The following is a 14227-nucleotide window of genomic DNA, read 5'->3' as shown; positions in this document are numbered from 1 at the left end:
TAATCAAAGACATGTAGCAGAATAACTTTCGCGCTCAAATGTATAGGAAATTTTACTTTATTTGAAAAATGTCAGCACAGAAAGTTAAAAAAGTCATTTTTTTGACAAAATTCATGTCTTTTTTGATGAATATAATAAAAAGTAAAACTCGCAGCAGCAATCAAATAGCACCGAAAGAAAGCTGTATTAGTGACAAGAAAAGGAGGTAAAATTCATTTAGGTGGTAGGTTGTATGAGCGAGCAATAAACCGTGAAAGCTGCAGTGGTCCGAATGGAAAAAAAGGCTCTGGTCCTTAAGGGGTTTTATGACTGCAGTCCTTAAGTGGTTAAAGGGCATTTTATTCATAACATGTGAAAATATCACCTAGGAGAAAATTTAGGAGAAACTTATGAATTCCTTGTGGTATGGGTGATTTGGGGTGTGGTGGGGGTGGGATTAGAGGTGTGGAAGAAGGATGTCTTATATTGCGTGGTGTTCCCTGTCTGGCCACCGGTCAAGAGCAGGGCTGTGGAGTTGGTACAAAAATCATCCAACTCCAACTCCGACTCCTCCGTTTATGAAATCACTGACTCCGACTCCAGGAACCCAAAATTGCTCAGACTCCAACTCCACAGCTCTGGCCAAGAAGGAATTGGCGCGCGCGTAATGCACGCATGCTGTCTCTTCCTGCTTTGGGTATGCAAAAGTGCACAGAAGTGTATTGTTAAAATACGCTTCCACGCATGCGTTCCGCAGCGGTGAATTTTTACAAATGCATGCATCACCATAGAGTAAAATGACTTCTGGGCCTATGCAGATCTCCACAACTCGACTGTAACGATCGGTGTAACACAGAGAGGGTCTGATTATTGGTGATCTGCAGTATCACCAAAAATGCAGATATATACCCGATTATTGATGATCTGCAGTATCACCGATAATCCGATATATTGCTAACCTCTGGGCACCTGAGAAATATGAGTGTTTGGTGCAACAGTAGTACTTTGAGGACAAAATCTGGAGAACAGGTACAAAGGCAGTAAGGAATACTGCACTAGAGAACGAGTACCTATCGGCAGCCTGAGAATCTCCCGCAGGGAGGAGTCAGGCTGGGAGAAGGAAGGACCAGAGCGTGAGTGACACCAATAGGAGGATGTCACAGACTGATCTGTGAACTATCTCTAACTAGGGAGATAGTTCTCATGGTGGGCAAGCCAGGTCGGCAACACACGGACAAACAAAGTACAAAGACAGGAGGCTGATTCGGTAATCCTAAGGCACACAGGGTTTGGCAACAGAGTATCAGATATAGCGAAGTACCGAATCAGTGAACAGAAGAGTGGTCAGGAAAGCAGAAGGTCATAACAGATAATAAACAATGCCTAGTCTTGGGTGTGAGCTCCGTGATCATCAACACCCTGGAACTAGTCTGGAGTATAACAGAATGGTAACACAAGTCCCTAATCTTGGGTGTGAGGTCCTTGATCATCAACACCCTGGAACTAGTCTGAAGTATAACAGAATGGTAACACAAGTCCCTAATCTTGGGTGTGAGGTCCTTGATCATCAACACCCTGGAACTAGTCTGGAGTATAAGAGAATGGTAACACAAGTCCCTAATCTTGGGTGTGAGGTCCTTGATCATCAACACCCTGGAACTAGTCTGAAGTATAACAGAATGGTAACACAGATTCTGACAAAAAGGTCTGAGTGCTTGCACGTAGTGATCGCAACGGCAGACAACCAGTGAATGACCAGCACCCGGTATATATAGCACAGCGCTGGCCCAATGGGAACTGGTTGAATCGTCAGCTGACCGGCTTGGTCAGCTGACTCTCTTCTGGCTGTCATAAAAGTTCTGCCTCTCAGCGCGCGCGCGCGTGTCCTTCTGAACCTGTGTGGACTATCGGTCCCAGCCACACCAGACATGCGTTGTGTACCACCCGCCGCGCTGGACGCGGAACCAGCTGCACCGCTATCAGGGCATGCGGCGGTTTCTCCGCGTTTAGCCATACTGGCAGATGTAGGCCTTCGCGTGCAAACCGCCGCGTTAGATGTGGAATCAGCCGCCTTGTTCTGAGCACATGCGGCGGCTTTTCCGCGTTTTCTCACATCGACAAAGTGCCGCATTGTTAACGTAGTTCTTGACCTGCGTCTGAGATGCGGCAAAAACATCACTTCTGTTGCGTTGCAGCGTAAAGTCCCAGTGTGAAACTCTCCATAAACGTATTGCACGACGGTGGGGTGCGGTAAAAATGCCACACTGCCTCGGTGTGAAAGGGTCCTAAGTTTAAATATATACAAACAGACCAAAACTAGAAAAGTGTTTATAAATTACTTTAAACATACATGTGTGATAATTAAAATATGTATTGAACCGATTGCTCATGATAAATTCTGATTATTACACAGAGTTTCCATGGATTCCAAAAATTGAAGATCTAGATACATCTAATCTACTTCTCAACAAAATATCCAAATTACAGTGCAGAATTTCGGGATATTTCCCTCCTGATCTGTCAGTGAGCTGGTATAGGAGGAAAGGTACAGATGACTTTATTGCTGTTACTGATAACAAGTACAATATGGCAGACATCACCCACCAGATACAGCCGGACAACACATACAGCTGTACAGCCAGCCTGCTGATCACCCCGACACTAGCAGACCAGGGGTCAGAGTTCATCTGCAGAGTGCAGCACCCCAGCCTGGAGCGCCCTCTAGAGAGAGGAACAGGACCTGTACAAGTGATGGGTGAGTGAGCTATTCTAATGGTGTTTTACAACTTAACTTAAAGTGGTTTGCAGAATAGTTAAAGGAACACTATTAAACCAAGTGTTCTAAAATGACAATGTACAAATAATGTCTAAGTAGCTGTGTAAACGAATTCCTACTTTTTATGTTAAATATCAGAGGCAAAAGCTTTAATTCATTGTGTGTAGATTTTAGCTACGTTTGGAATGTCTCACTTGCATAGGTAAATCTCTGCGATCTGACATGCTAAGAACAGTGCAATATTGAAGCAGAGTTATATTAAAAGGCTTTCAGCTTATTTCACACACACAAATACAAATGTTTATGTTGCACATAAGATACATTTCCTCTGCTCTCTGCAGAGAGCTCAGTCAGAGACAGACAGAGCTTTCTCTCACACACACAAACAGGGTTAACCAGAGCTGGATTAAGGCTAAATGGGGCCCTAAGCAAAGTAACTGATTTGGCCCCCCCCATCATGTCGTAATAGAATCAGAAGATGCAGCTGCACAGCAACAGGCCGCACACACCGGGGCAGCCGAGCTACTGGTTGCTATGGGCAATAGCCCTCTTTTCTCTGTGGGTGCACAATGCAGGGAATAGCAGCGGCAAAATGTAGAGTGAGAGATGAATGGCTGGGACATTTGCACTCAGGGGCTGGGGCACCCCTGTGAAGAGGGCGCCAGATATCGCAGCAGCAGCACTTTCCCCCTGCATCTCCAGCCTGGCAATAGCAGAAAGCTCTGGACACCGCCAAACCGGAAGCCATTCCCCAGACAGAATTACATAACCACCCCCACCACCGAACAACCGATTTCCTCCCAAACTAGACAGCCGCCATGCAGCCTCCATCCCAGTGAATACGATAGTCCAACAGAGAAGGCAGCCGCAGCGGGGGAGAATGACAGCACCAGATGACTCACATTCACCTATTGCGATCCAAGCAATAGAGGTCCCGTCATCCGGAGCCCATCTGTCTCCTCTAGAGTGCTGCCTCTCTGTTACTACTAATATTACTACTTCCTACTTCCTGTCTGATCTGAGAATCAGAAAGTTCAGAGCGAGCGGCTGCACTGTAGAAGAGACAGATGGGTTTCAGATGACGGGATCTCTATCGCTTGTATCATGGATAGGTGAGTGAGCGTTTGCCATCTGCTGCTATCATTCTTGCTGCAGCTGTGGTTCTCTGTGGGAAGGGAGGGAGGAGTGGGCAGCGGCAGAGCGCACAGTAGCAGGAGGGGGACCTAGGAGGAGAGCCTGGCTCTGAAGACAATCAGCAGCGCACGGCATCATTTGACAAGACAAGACAAATAACATTCATATTGCGCTTTTCTCCTGGCGGACTCAAAGCACCAGAGCTGCAGCCACTAGGACGCGCCCTATAGGCAGTAGCAGGGTTAGAGAGACTTGCCTAAGGTCTCCTACTGAATAGGTGCTGGCTTACTGAACAGGCAGAGCCGAGATTCGAACCCTGGTCTCCTGTGTCAGAGGCAGAGCCCTTAAAGGGACTCCGAGCAGTGCCTGTGGGTATGCCTTTAAGCATAGCCACAACTAATTAATTACATTCTCACACCTACCAACATGATGTTTGTAATTTTATCCCCCTGGGTTCCTTATATTTCATTGCATTGTGCTGAATCGAGCTGCCGACTTTGGAGAAAAGTCGTCCTGTGTAATACAATGTAACTATGGAAAGATGCATATCATTTTGAAGCTCTCTTTCTCCTCTTTCCAATGATAGATAAACTGCCACCCTACGCCTTTTAGTTTTCGTTATTTTCGTGATTGAAATTGCTGTGGCCGCGATTTCGATCACGAAAATAGCGAAAACTAAAAGGCATAAGGCGGCAGTTTACATATCATTGGAAAGAGGAGAAAGAGAGCTTTAAAATGATATGCATCTTTCCATAGTTACTGCACTGCTCAGAGTGCCTTTAACCATTATAGCATCCAGCCACCGCTGACAGGATGATGAGGGCTGGTTTATGTACTGATGGGGCCCCTTTGACTCTGAATGGTTTTGTTGCCTGGTCGGTAATCCGGCCCTGGGGTTAACAGATGCACTGTGAGGGAATTCCCCCTCCCCTCATGGTTCACTCTGCCATCAGAATTGCCTTCAGAAAAGTGTAAAAGGAATTAGATAACAGTAAACAAAGAGATAAGAATTTAAATGTATACACCAGTACTTAGCAGCACGTTTCAAACATTTCCTATCTCAATTGAAAAAAAACATGTTCATCAATAGTGTTCTATTAAGCAATAAAACCTCTGCTAAGAGCACAGCCCAACACTGTAGAAGACAAGACATATACTATTTGTATTGCACTTTTCTCTTGGCAGATGTGATTAAGCACTGCAGCCACTTAAGGCGCGCTGCAAAGGCGACCAGGATTATTAGGGAGCCTTGCCCAAAGACTCCTTAGTGATTTACATACTGGCTTGAACCAGTCAGTGCTTGCCCATTGTAAATATTTCCTCAGAATGCACTGGGGGAGAGAATTATGCATATCTAATCAGCCTAGGCTAAACGTCACTAGGAGGGCATGGCTACGACATACCAATATATATTAATACACAGTGTAGATATTGGAAGTGTTTCTGATGCTGAAACTAGAAAAATTGCCATAAAAGTGCTTATCCTGAATAGTTTATTGCACCTTACTATATGTTTATACAGTGCCTCTTTAAATGACACAACCGGGGAAGAGGCACCCAAGAAGTGTAAAATATGTTAAAAGGAACTAAAACTACAAATTAAGAGGTGACTTACCTCTACATGACAATGAGCTGATTATTAAATTAGAATTTATTATGCACTGGCCAGTGGATGAGCCTGAGTGGAGACGGGTTTGTGTATCTCCATCTGTCCTATTATTTAGATGGCATTTTTGCAAACCTCCTTTGTGAGTAGCATCCCTCTCCATCACCACATTGATTTACATTTCAAGCTACTGGGCTCCCCTTGTTTCTGTGTTGTCTTTAAAGGTGTGAAGGCACCACGCCTACATTCTTAACCAATTCAGGACCATAGGCTTACACCCCCTAGTGACCAGGCTTTTTTTAACAATTCAGTGCACTGTAGCTTTAATAGCTTGCTGCAGACCCGTACAACTGAGCACACAAATGGACCCCCCCCCCTTTTCTGCCCCCAACAGAGCTTTCTGTCGGTGGGCTCTGATTGCTGCTGCAGGGCTTTTTTTTTCATTTTTATTATTAACTAGCTGGTTGCCCGGCGTTGCCCGGGTATGTAATTGGCTATCGTTAGCTCTGTACACTTTTTCTAATCCTAACACACAATTACTCACTGATGACCAAGTTTGTGAGCTTTGCGGTCTTTGGCATCAATAATTTGCATTGAAATGAAACACATCTGATTCACTGTTTGTGGCCCGACCCCTTTTCTAAATATTTAACCCAAGTCACCCAATGATCAACTGTGCCAGGTTTGAGGCTTGTGCCATTAACAGTGCAAAAATGGCAGCAATTAAATATTTGCCTTGAAAATCAATAGGTGAATTGTGATTGTTTTTTGTAGGCTCCACCCACTTTTCTGAATATTAATCCCAGTCACCCAGTGACCAACTGTGCAAAGTTTTAGACCCCTACAATTAATAGTGTAAGAATGGCTGCAGTTTACATTTTCCCAGTGAAATTTGTGTTTGTCTCCGCCCACTGAAGACTCGGCATTGCCCAGGTATGTATTTGGCTGGTGTTGGCTCCGCCCACTTTTTCTAACCCTAACACAAAATTACTTAATGACCAAGTTTGTGAGCTTTGCGGTCTTTGGCATCAATAATTTGCATTGAAATAAAATAAATCTGATTGGCTGTGGCTCCACCCCTTTTCTGAATTTGTACCCCAATCACCCAATGGCCAACTGTACCAGGTACAGGTGATTAACAGTGCAAGAATGGCATCAATTAAATATTCCCCTTAAAGATTAATAGGTGGATTTTGATTGGCTTTTGTAGGCTCCACCCACTTTTCTGAATATTAATCTCAGTCACCCAGTGACCAACTGTGCAAAGTTTGAGAACCCTACCATTAATTGTGTAAGAATTGCTGCAGTTTACATTTTCTCAGTGAAATTTGTATTTGTCTCCGCCTACTGATGACCCAGCATTGCCCGATTATGTATTTGGCTGGTGTTGGCTGCGCCCACTTTTCCTAACCCTAACACACAATTACTCAATTACTCAATGACCAAGTTTGTGAGCTTTGCGGTCTTTGGCATCAACAACCTGCATTAAAATGAAACAAATCAGATTGGCTGTTTGGGGTTCCACCCCCTTATATAAATTTAAACCCTAGTCACGCAATGATCAACTGTACCAGGTTTGAGGCTTGTGCTATTAACAGTGCAAGAATGGCAGGAATGAAATATTCCCCTGAAAAATCAATAGGTAATTTTTGATTGTTTTTTGTAGGCTCCACCCACTTTTCTGAATATTAACCCCAGTCACCCAGTAACCAACTGTGCAAAGTTTGAGAACCCTGCCATTAACAGTGTAAGAATGGCTGCTGTTTACATTTCCCCAGTAAAATTTGTATTTGTCTCCGCCCACTTATGACCCTGCGTTGCCCGCTTATGTATTTGGCTGGTGTCGGCTGTGCCCACTTTCCTAACCCTAACACACAATTAATCAATTACTCAATTACCAAGTTTGTGAGCTTTGCGGTGTTTGGCAACAATAATTTGCATTGGAATGAAACAAATCTGATTGGCTATTTGTGGCTCCACCCCCTTTCTGAAATTGAACCCCAGTCACCCAATGATCAACTATACCAGGTTTGAGCCTTGTGCCATTAACAGTGCAAGAATGGCAGAAATGTAAATATTCCCCTTGAAAATCAATAGGTGAATTTTGATTGGCTTTTATAGGCTCCAACCACTTTTCTGAATAATAATCCTAGTCACCCAACGACCAACTGTGCAAAGTTTGAGAACCCTACCATTAACAGTGTAAGAAAAGCAAAAGTTTGCTTTCTTAAAACAGAAAGAATTTGCGATAATTCAGGTTGGAGTGAGCTTGAGATGTCTCCCAGTGCTTCACTGCTGAATATATGCAAATTAACCATTCTACCCTTAGAAGCTAAACACACCTCGGGCTTGATTCACAAAGCGGTGCTAACCCAGTTAGCATGCCTAAAAGACTTTAGGCGTGATAACCATTGCACCACGCTGGTGAAAAGCCAGTTTAAGCATGATAAGTTTAGGTGTGATAAGTTTAGGCATGATAAGTTTAGATAAGTGTAGATAGCGTGCAAAGTCCCGCACGCAAAGCAGCGCCATTAAACTCTATGCGAAGTGCACCAGACTTTGCTAGCGCAAAACTTTTGATCAGCTGTGCACTGCGGTGCTAACGCAGTTGGTGCTTAAACTTATCACACCTAAACTTATCACACCTAAACTTATCACGCCTAAACTTATCATGCCTAAACTGAGTTTAGGTGTGATAAAGGGCTTTTCACCAGGGTGCTAACTGTTAGCACCGCTTTGTGAATCAGGCCCCTCCAGTGTAACAGTGTAAGAATGGCTGCAGTTTACATTTTCCAGTGAAATTTGTATTTGTCTATTTTTGGTTATGGGAATAAAAATTATCCTATACTTTATTCCAGGTAATGTACTATGTGTTTGCCAAATTTCATTCAAATCCGTTCAGCCGTTTTTGCGTGATCGAGTAACAAACATCCAAACATCCGAACTTTCCCATTTATTATATTAGTAGGATTGATATAGCAGTGACATCCTCTGCTGCACTTTACAGAGTACATAGTCATGTCACTGACTCTCCTCAGAGGAGCTCACACTCTAATCCTACCAAAGTCATATTCTAATGTCCTACCATATAATAATAATTATTATATATGTATACAGCACCAGTGGCGTAGCATTAGGTATAGCAACCATAGCGTTGCTATGGGGCCCTACGCCACAGGGGGCCCGTGCCTCTCAGAGGACTTTTTTTTATTACCAATAAAGCCGGTATGGTATGGTCCGGTCCGGGCCCCCCCCCCCCTGATAATTTTAGAAGAGCGGGGCCCTCCCAGGCCATCCCCCGGCCCCCCTCCTCTGATAAGGTGGCTAGTGAGGGGGGGACTACTTGGCGGCGCATTGATCCTCCTTGGCGGCCGGGCCGATACCTACTCTATAGTTCCGGCCAGCCAGGGAGGAAGAAGAAGTCGGAGGAGTGACGTGCGACCAGGAGGGAGCGTCAGCGGACCGAGGACTGGCTGCAGTCACTGCCGGTGCCCACACTGCCTATCCTCATCCCAGCCAGAGGACCGGAGCGGAGGAGGCGGAGCTGCCCTGGAGGCGCGTCACTCGAGGAGAGCGGAGCACCGACTGGACCCGACCAGTTACCCATCCTGACACCACGCAAGCTGCAGGCAGCATAGGTGAATGCTCCCCCGCCCCACATAGCGATTATTGTCTGGTGGATGCTCCCCCACATAACGATTATTGTGTGGTGAATGCTCCCACACATAGCGATTATCGTCTGGTGAATGCTCCCCCACATAGCGATTATCATCTGGTGAATGCTCCCCCACATAGCGATTATTGTCTGGTGACTGCTCCCCACATAGCGATTATTGTCTGGTGGATGCTCCCCCACATAGCGATTATCGTCTGGTAAATGCTCCCCCACATAGCGATTATCGTCTGGTGAATGTTCCCCCACATAGCGATTATTGTCTGGTGAATGCTCCCCCCAAATAGCGATTATTGTCTGGTGAATGCTCCCCCCACATAGCGATTATTGTCTGGTGACTGCTCCCCACATAGCGATTATTGTCTGGTGGATGCTCCCCCACATAGCGATTATCGTCTGGTGAATGCTCCCCCACATAGCGATTATCGTCTGGTGGATGCTCCCCCACATAGCGATTATCGTCTGGTGAATGCTCCCCCACATAGCGATTATCGTCTGGTGAATGCTCCCCCACATAGCGATTATCGTCTGGTGAATGTTCCCCCACATAGCGATTATCGTCTGGTGAATGCTCCCCCACATAGCGATTATCGTCTGGTGGATGCTCCCCCCACATAGCGATTATCGTTTGGTGGATGCTCCCCCACATAGCGATTATTGTCTGGTGAATGCTCCCCCCACATAGCGATTATCGTCTGGTGAATGCTCCCCCACATAGCGATTATCGTCTGGTGAATGTTCCCCCACATAGCGATTATCGTCTGGTGGATGCTCCCCCACATAGCGACTATCGTCTGGTGGATGCTCCCCCACATAGCGATTATCGTCTGGTGAATGCTCACCCACATAGCGATTATCGTCTGGTGAATGCTCCCCCACATAGCGATTATCGTCTGGTGGATGCTCCCCCACATAGCGATTATTGTCTGGTGAATACTCCCCCCACATAGCGATTATCGTCTGGTGAATGCTCCCCCACATAGCGATTATCGTCTGGTGAATGTTCCCCCACATAGCGATTATCGTCTGGTGAATGTTCCCCCACATAGCGATTATCGTCTGGTGGATGCTCCCCCACATAGTGATTATCGTCTGGTGAATGCTCACCCACATAGCGATTATCGTCTGGTGGATGTTCCCCCACATAGCGATTATCGTCTGGTGGATGCTCCCCCACATAGCGATTATCGTCTGGTGAATGCTCACCCACATAGCGATTATCGTCTGGTGAATGTTCCCCCACATAGCGATTATCATCTGGTGAATGCTTCCCCACGTAGCGATTATCGTCTGGTGAATGCTCCCCCCACGTAGCGATTATTGTCTGGTGAATGCTCCCCCCACATAGCGATTATTGGCTGGTGAATGCTCCCCCCACATAGCGATATTATTGTCTGGTGAATGCTCCCCCCACATAGCGATATTATTGTCTGGTGAATGCTCCCCCCACATAGCGATTATTGTCTGGTGGATGCTCTCCCACATAGCGATTATCGTCTGGTGAATGCTCCCCCACATAGCGATTATCGTCTGGTGAATGCTCCCCCAAGTAGCGATTATTGTCTGGTGAATGCTCCCCCACGTAGCGATTATCGTCTGGTGAATGCTCCCCCACATAGCGATTATTATCTGGTGGATGCTCCCCCACATAGTGATTATTGTCTGGTGAATGCTCCCCACATAGCGATTATTGTCTGGTGAATGCTCCCCCCACGTAGCGATTATTGTCCAGTGAATGCTCCCCCACATAGCGATTATTGTCTGGTGAATGCTCCCCACATAGCGATTATTGTCTGGTGAATGCTCCCCCACATAGCAATTATTGTCTGGTGGATGCTCCCCCACATAGCGATTATTGTCTGGTGGATGTTCCCCCACGTAGCGATTATCGTCTGGTGAATGCTCCCCCGTGTAGCGATTATTGTCTGGTGAATGCTCCCCCCACATAGCGATTATTGTCTGGTGAATGCTCCCCCCACATAGCAATTATCGTCTGGTGAATGCTCCCCCCACATAGCAATTATTGTCTGGTGAATGCTCCCCCCACATAGCGATTATTGTCTGGTGAATGCTCCCCGCACATAGCGATTATTGTCTGGTGAATGCTCCCCCCACATAGCGATTATTGTCTGGTGAATGCTCCCCCCACATAGCGATTATTGTCTGGTGAATGCTCCCCCCATATAGCGATTATTTTCTGGTGAATGCTGCCCCCACATAGCGATTATTGTCTGGTGAATGCTCCCCCCACATAGCGATTATTGTCTGGTGAATGCTCCCCCCACATAGCGATTATTTTCTGGTGAATGCTGCTCGCATAACTATTATTTTCTGGTGAAATGCTGCCCACTTTATGATTTCTGGTGAAATGCTGCCCGCATAACTATTATTTTCTGGTGAAATGCTGCCCACTTTGATTTCTGGTGAAATGCTGCCCGCATAACGCCTATTTTCTTGTGAAATGCTGCTCTCTTTACGATTATTTTATGGTAAAATACTGCCCACTTTACGATTTCTGGTGAAATGCTGCCCGCATAACGCTTATTTTCGGGTGAAATGCTGCTCTCTTACAAACATTTTATGGTGAAATGCTGCTCTCTTTACGATTAATTTATGGTGAAATGCTGCTCTCTTTACGATTAATACAGGGCTGAGGAGTCGGAGTCGGGGCAATTTTGGGCACCCGGAGTCGTTGATTTTATAAACGTCGGAGTCGGGTGATTTCTGTACAAAATCCACAGCCCTGTTAAGTATTAGACTAAGGAGTTGGAGTCGAGGAGTCGGAGCCATTTTGGGTACCTGAAGTCGGAGTTGGAGTCATGGTTTCAGTCGGAAGATTTTTGTACCGACTCCACAGCCCTGGATTAATTTATGGTGAAACGCTGCCCACTTTACGATTATTTTCTGGTGAAATGGGGGGTGGGGATGGCGGGGGGGAGGGGGGTGGCGGCGTGGGGGGGGGGGGCCCATACAAAAAATTTGCTATGGGGCCCAGTCATTTCTAGCTATGCCCCTGTACAGCACTGACATCTTCTGCAGCACTTTACAGAGTACATAGGCATATCACTATCTATCCTCAGAGGAGCTCACGGTCTAATCCTACCAAAAGTCATAGTCTAATGTCCTACCATATTATTATTATTATGTATCCATATAAGTAAAACCAAAACACTGTTAACAAGAGCTTTAAAAAAAAAAAAAAAAAAAGAGAGAGAGAGAGAGAGAAAGAAGAGAAAACAGACAGGTGGGGCCCCTCTCAAGCCCCCTTAACCCCTTGTCACCCATGCAGGCTGATTTAGCCAGAATATGGAGCCTGAACCAAGTGGGGCTTCGCACCCTGAGCTATACCAGCAAGCATGGTCCATGATATGGGGCTCTGGAAGACAGGGGGTAAACGTGATCAGTGATTGGCCAATCATAATTGAAAGTGTGTACCAGGCTTTAGATGTTACTGAATCAGTGCCCACATCAATACATTTATTATTCCCAACATCTATTCTGATGACACAGTGACAACTGTCATAGCTTCAAACGTGAGGTCAAAGTGTAAAAATCATAATTAATTAATCGTATAATTTGTAAGGAAGAATAATATGTGTCAGGCTATCGACTTTCATGCTAAACAGTCCTGATTGATCTGCAGATTTCCCATGGAGGCCACACATTGAACAACTCGATTCATCTGGCTTCATCCTGAACCGTGAATCCACAATACAATATAAAATCTCCAGCTATATATCTGAAGAGCTGACTGTGAGCTGGCATAGGAAACAGGGAGGAGGCAGAGAGGAGGAACTTGCTAATGGTGACCAGTACAGGATGCCACAGATCACACACCAGAGACAGGAGGACAACACATACAGCTGTACAGCCAGACTGCTGATCACCCCAACACTGGCAGACCAGGGGTCAGAGTTCATCTGCAGAGTGCAGCCCCCCAGCCTGGAGCACCCCCTAGAGAGAAGTACAGGATCTATACAAGTGATGGGTGAGTGATCTGCACACACACACACATATTAGGGTGTACTAGGATATTACAAGGATTTTTGAATCAGGATGATACCATTTATTGGCTAACTTAGAGATTAATAAATAATAAGCTTTCGGCTAATAATAAGCCGTCAGTCTGACGAAGGCTTATTATTAGCTGAAAGCTTACTGTTTATTCATCTCTAAGTTAGCCAATAAATGGCATCATCCCCCTGTTGAAGCCAGCAAAATAGATTAAATGTTATTAAGGTGGGATGGGCTTATGATAGTTATACGTACAGCTGATATCTCATAGCTGGTTTTTTTATAGTAACTTTAAAGGGGCACTATGGTGAAGCATTTTAAAATTTAAAATATGTGCAAGCATAGACAAATGAAACGTACGTTTTCTCCAGAGTAAAATGAGCCATAAATTACTTTTTTCCTATGTTGCTGTCACTTACAGTAGGTTGTAGAAATCTGACATTACCAACAGGATTTGGACTAGTCCATGTCTTCATAGGGGATTCTCAGCAAGGCTTTTATTCTCTATATATTCCCTAAAAAAGATTTAAACAATAATGTTGGCCAGCCCCCCAGCTCGCTACACAGTTTTTTTTGGCAGTTGGACAGAGCAACTGCCATTCACTAAGTGCTTTTGAAAATAAATAAATCCCTGAGAATCCCCTATGAAGAGATGGACTAGTCCAAAACCTGTCGCTTCTGTCAGATTTCTACTACCTCCTGTAAGTGACAACAACATAGGTGAAAAGTAATTTATGGCTCATTTTACTATGGAAACAAAACAATTTTTTGCCATAGTGCCCCTTTAATATTAATTTGAAGTGAGCATAGCTTTATTTTCCTAAACATCACATTTCAGGTCCTCAACTATTAGGGTCAGTTCAGCGAACCTTTCCTTACAGAAAAAACTGTCACACCATAGCCGCCTGTTATACATGCTGCAGTGTGCAGCAAAGGATGGAAATTTGAAAGCACGGTGTTGAATGCTGTCAGGTGCCTCCCAACGCTGAAATTAACTTCCTTGCCGCAAATCACAGCTTTTGTAACGGTCAGTTTATCCAGCAAA

The 14227-nt window shown here is 45.2% G+C and overlaps 1 protein-coding gene across 4 annotated transcripts in view; it reads left to right on the top strand.

The window, feature by feature from the left end:
* The window catches only part of LOC137524116 (uncharacterized), a 91070-nt gene that overhangs the window by 61435 nt on the left and 15408 nt on the right, over nt 1-14227 (top strand). For all 4 annotated transcript variants that reach the window (XM_068243629.1, XM_068243628.1, XM_068243627.1 and 1 more), the window contains 2 exons: nt 2393-2734; nt 12812-13156. In XM_068243629.1, the coding sequence (XP_068099730.1) occupies nt 2393-2734; nt 12812-13156 (687 nt within the window). The remainder of the gene's footprint in view (nt 1-2392; nt 2735-12811; nt 13157-14227) is intronic.

This window comes from Hyperolius riggenbachi, chromosome 7 (assembly GCF_040937935.1).
Source record: "Hyperolius riggenbachi isolate aHypRig1 chromosome 7, aHypRig1.pri, whole genome shotgun sequence".
NCBI lineage: Eukaryota > Metazoa > Chordata > Amphibia > Anura > Hyperoliidae > Hyperolius > Hyperolius riggenbachi.
Note: the sequence above shows the minus strand (reverse complement) of the source record. Positions and strands in the feature narration are given on the sequence as shown.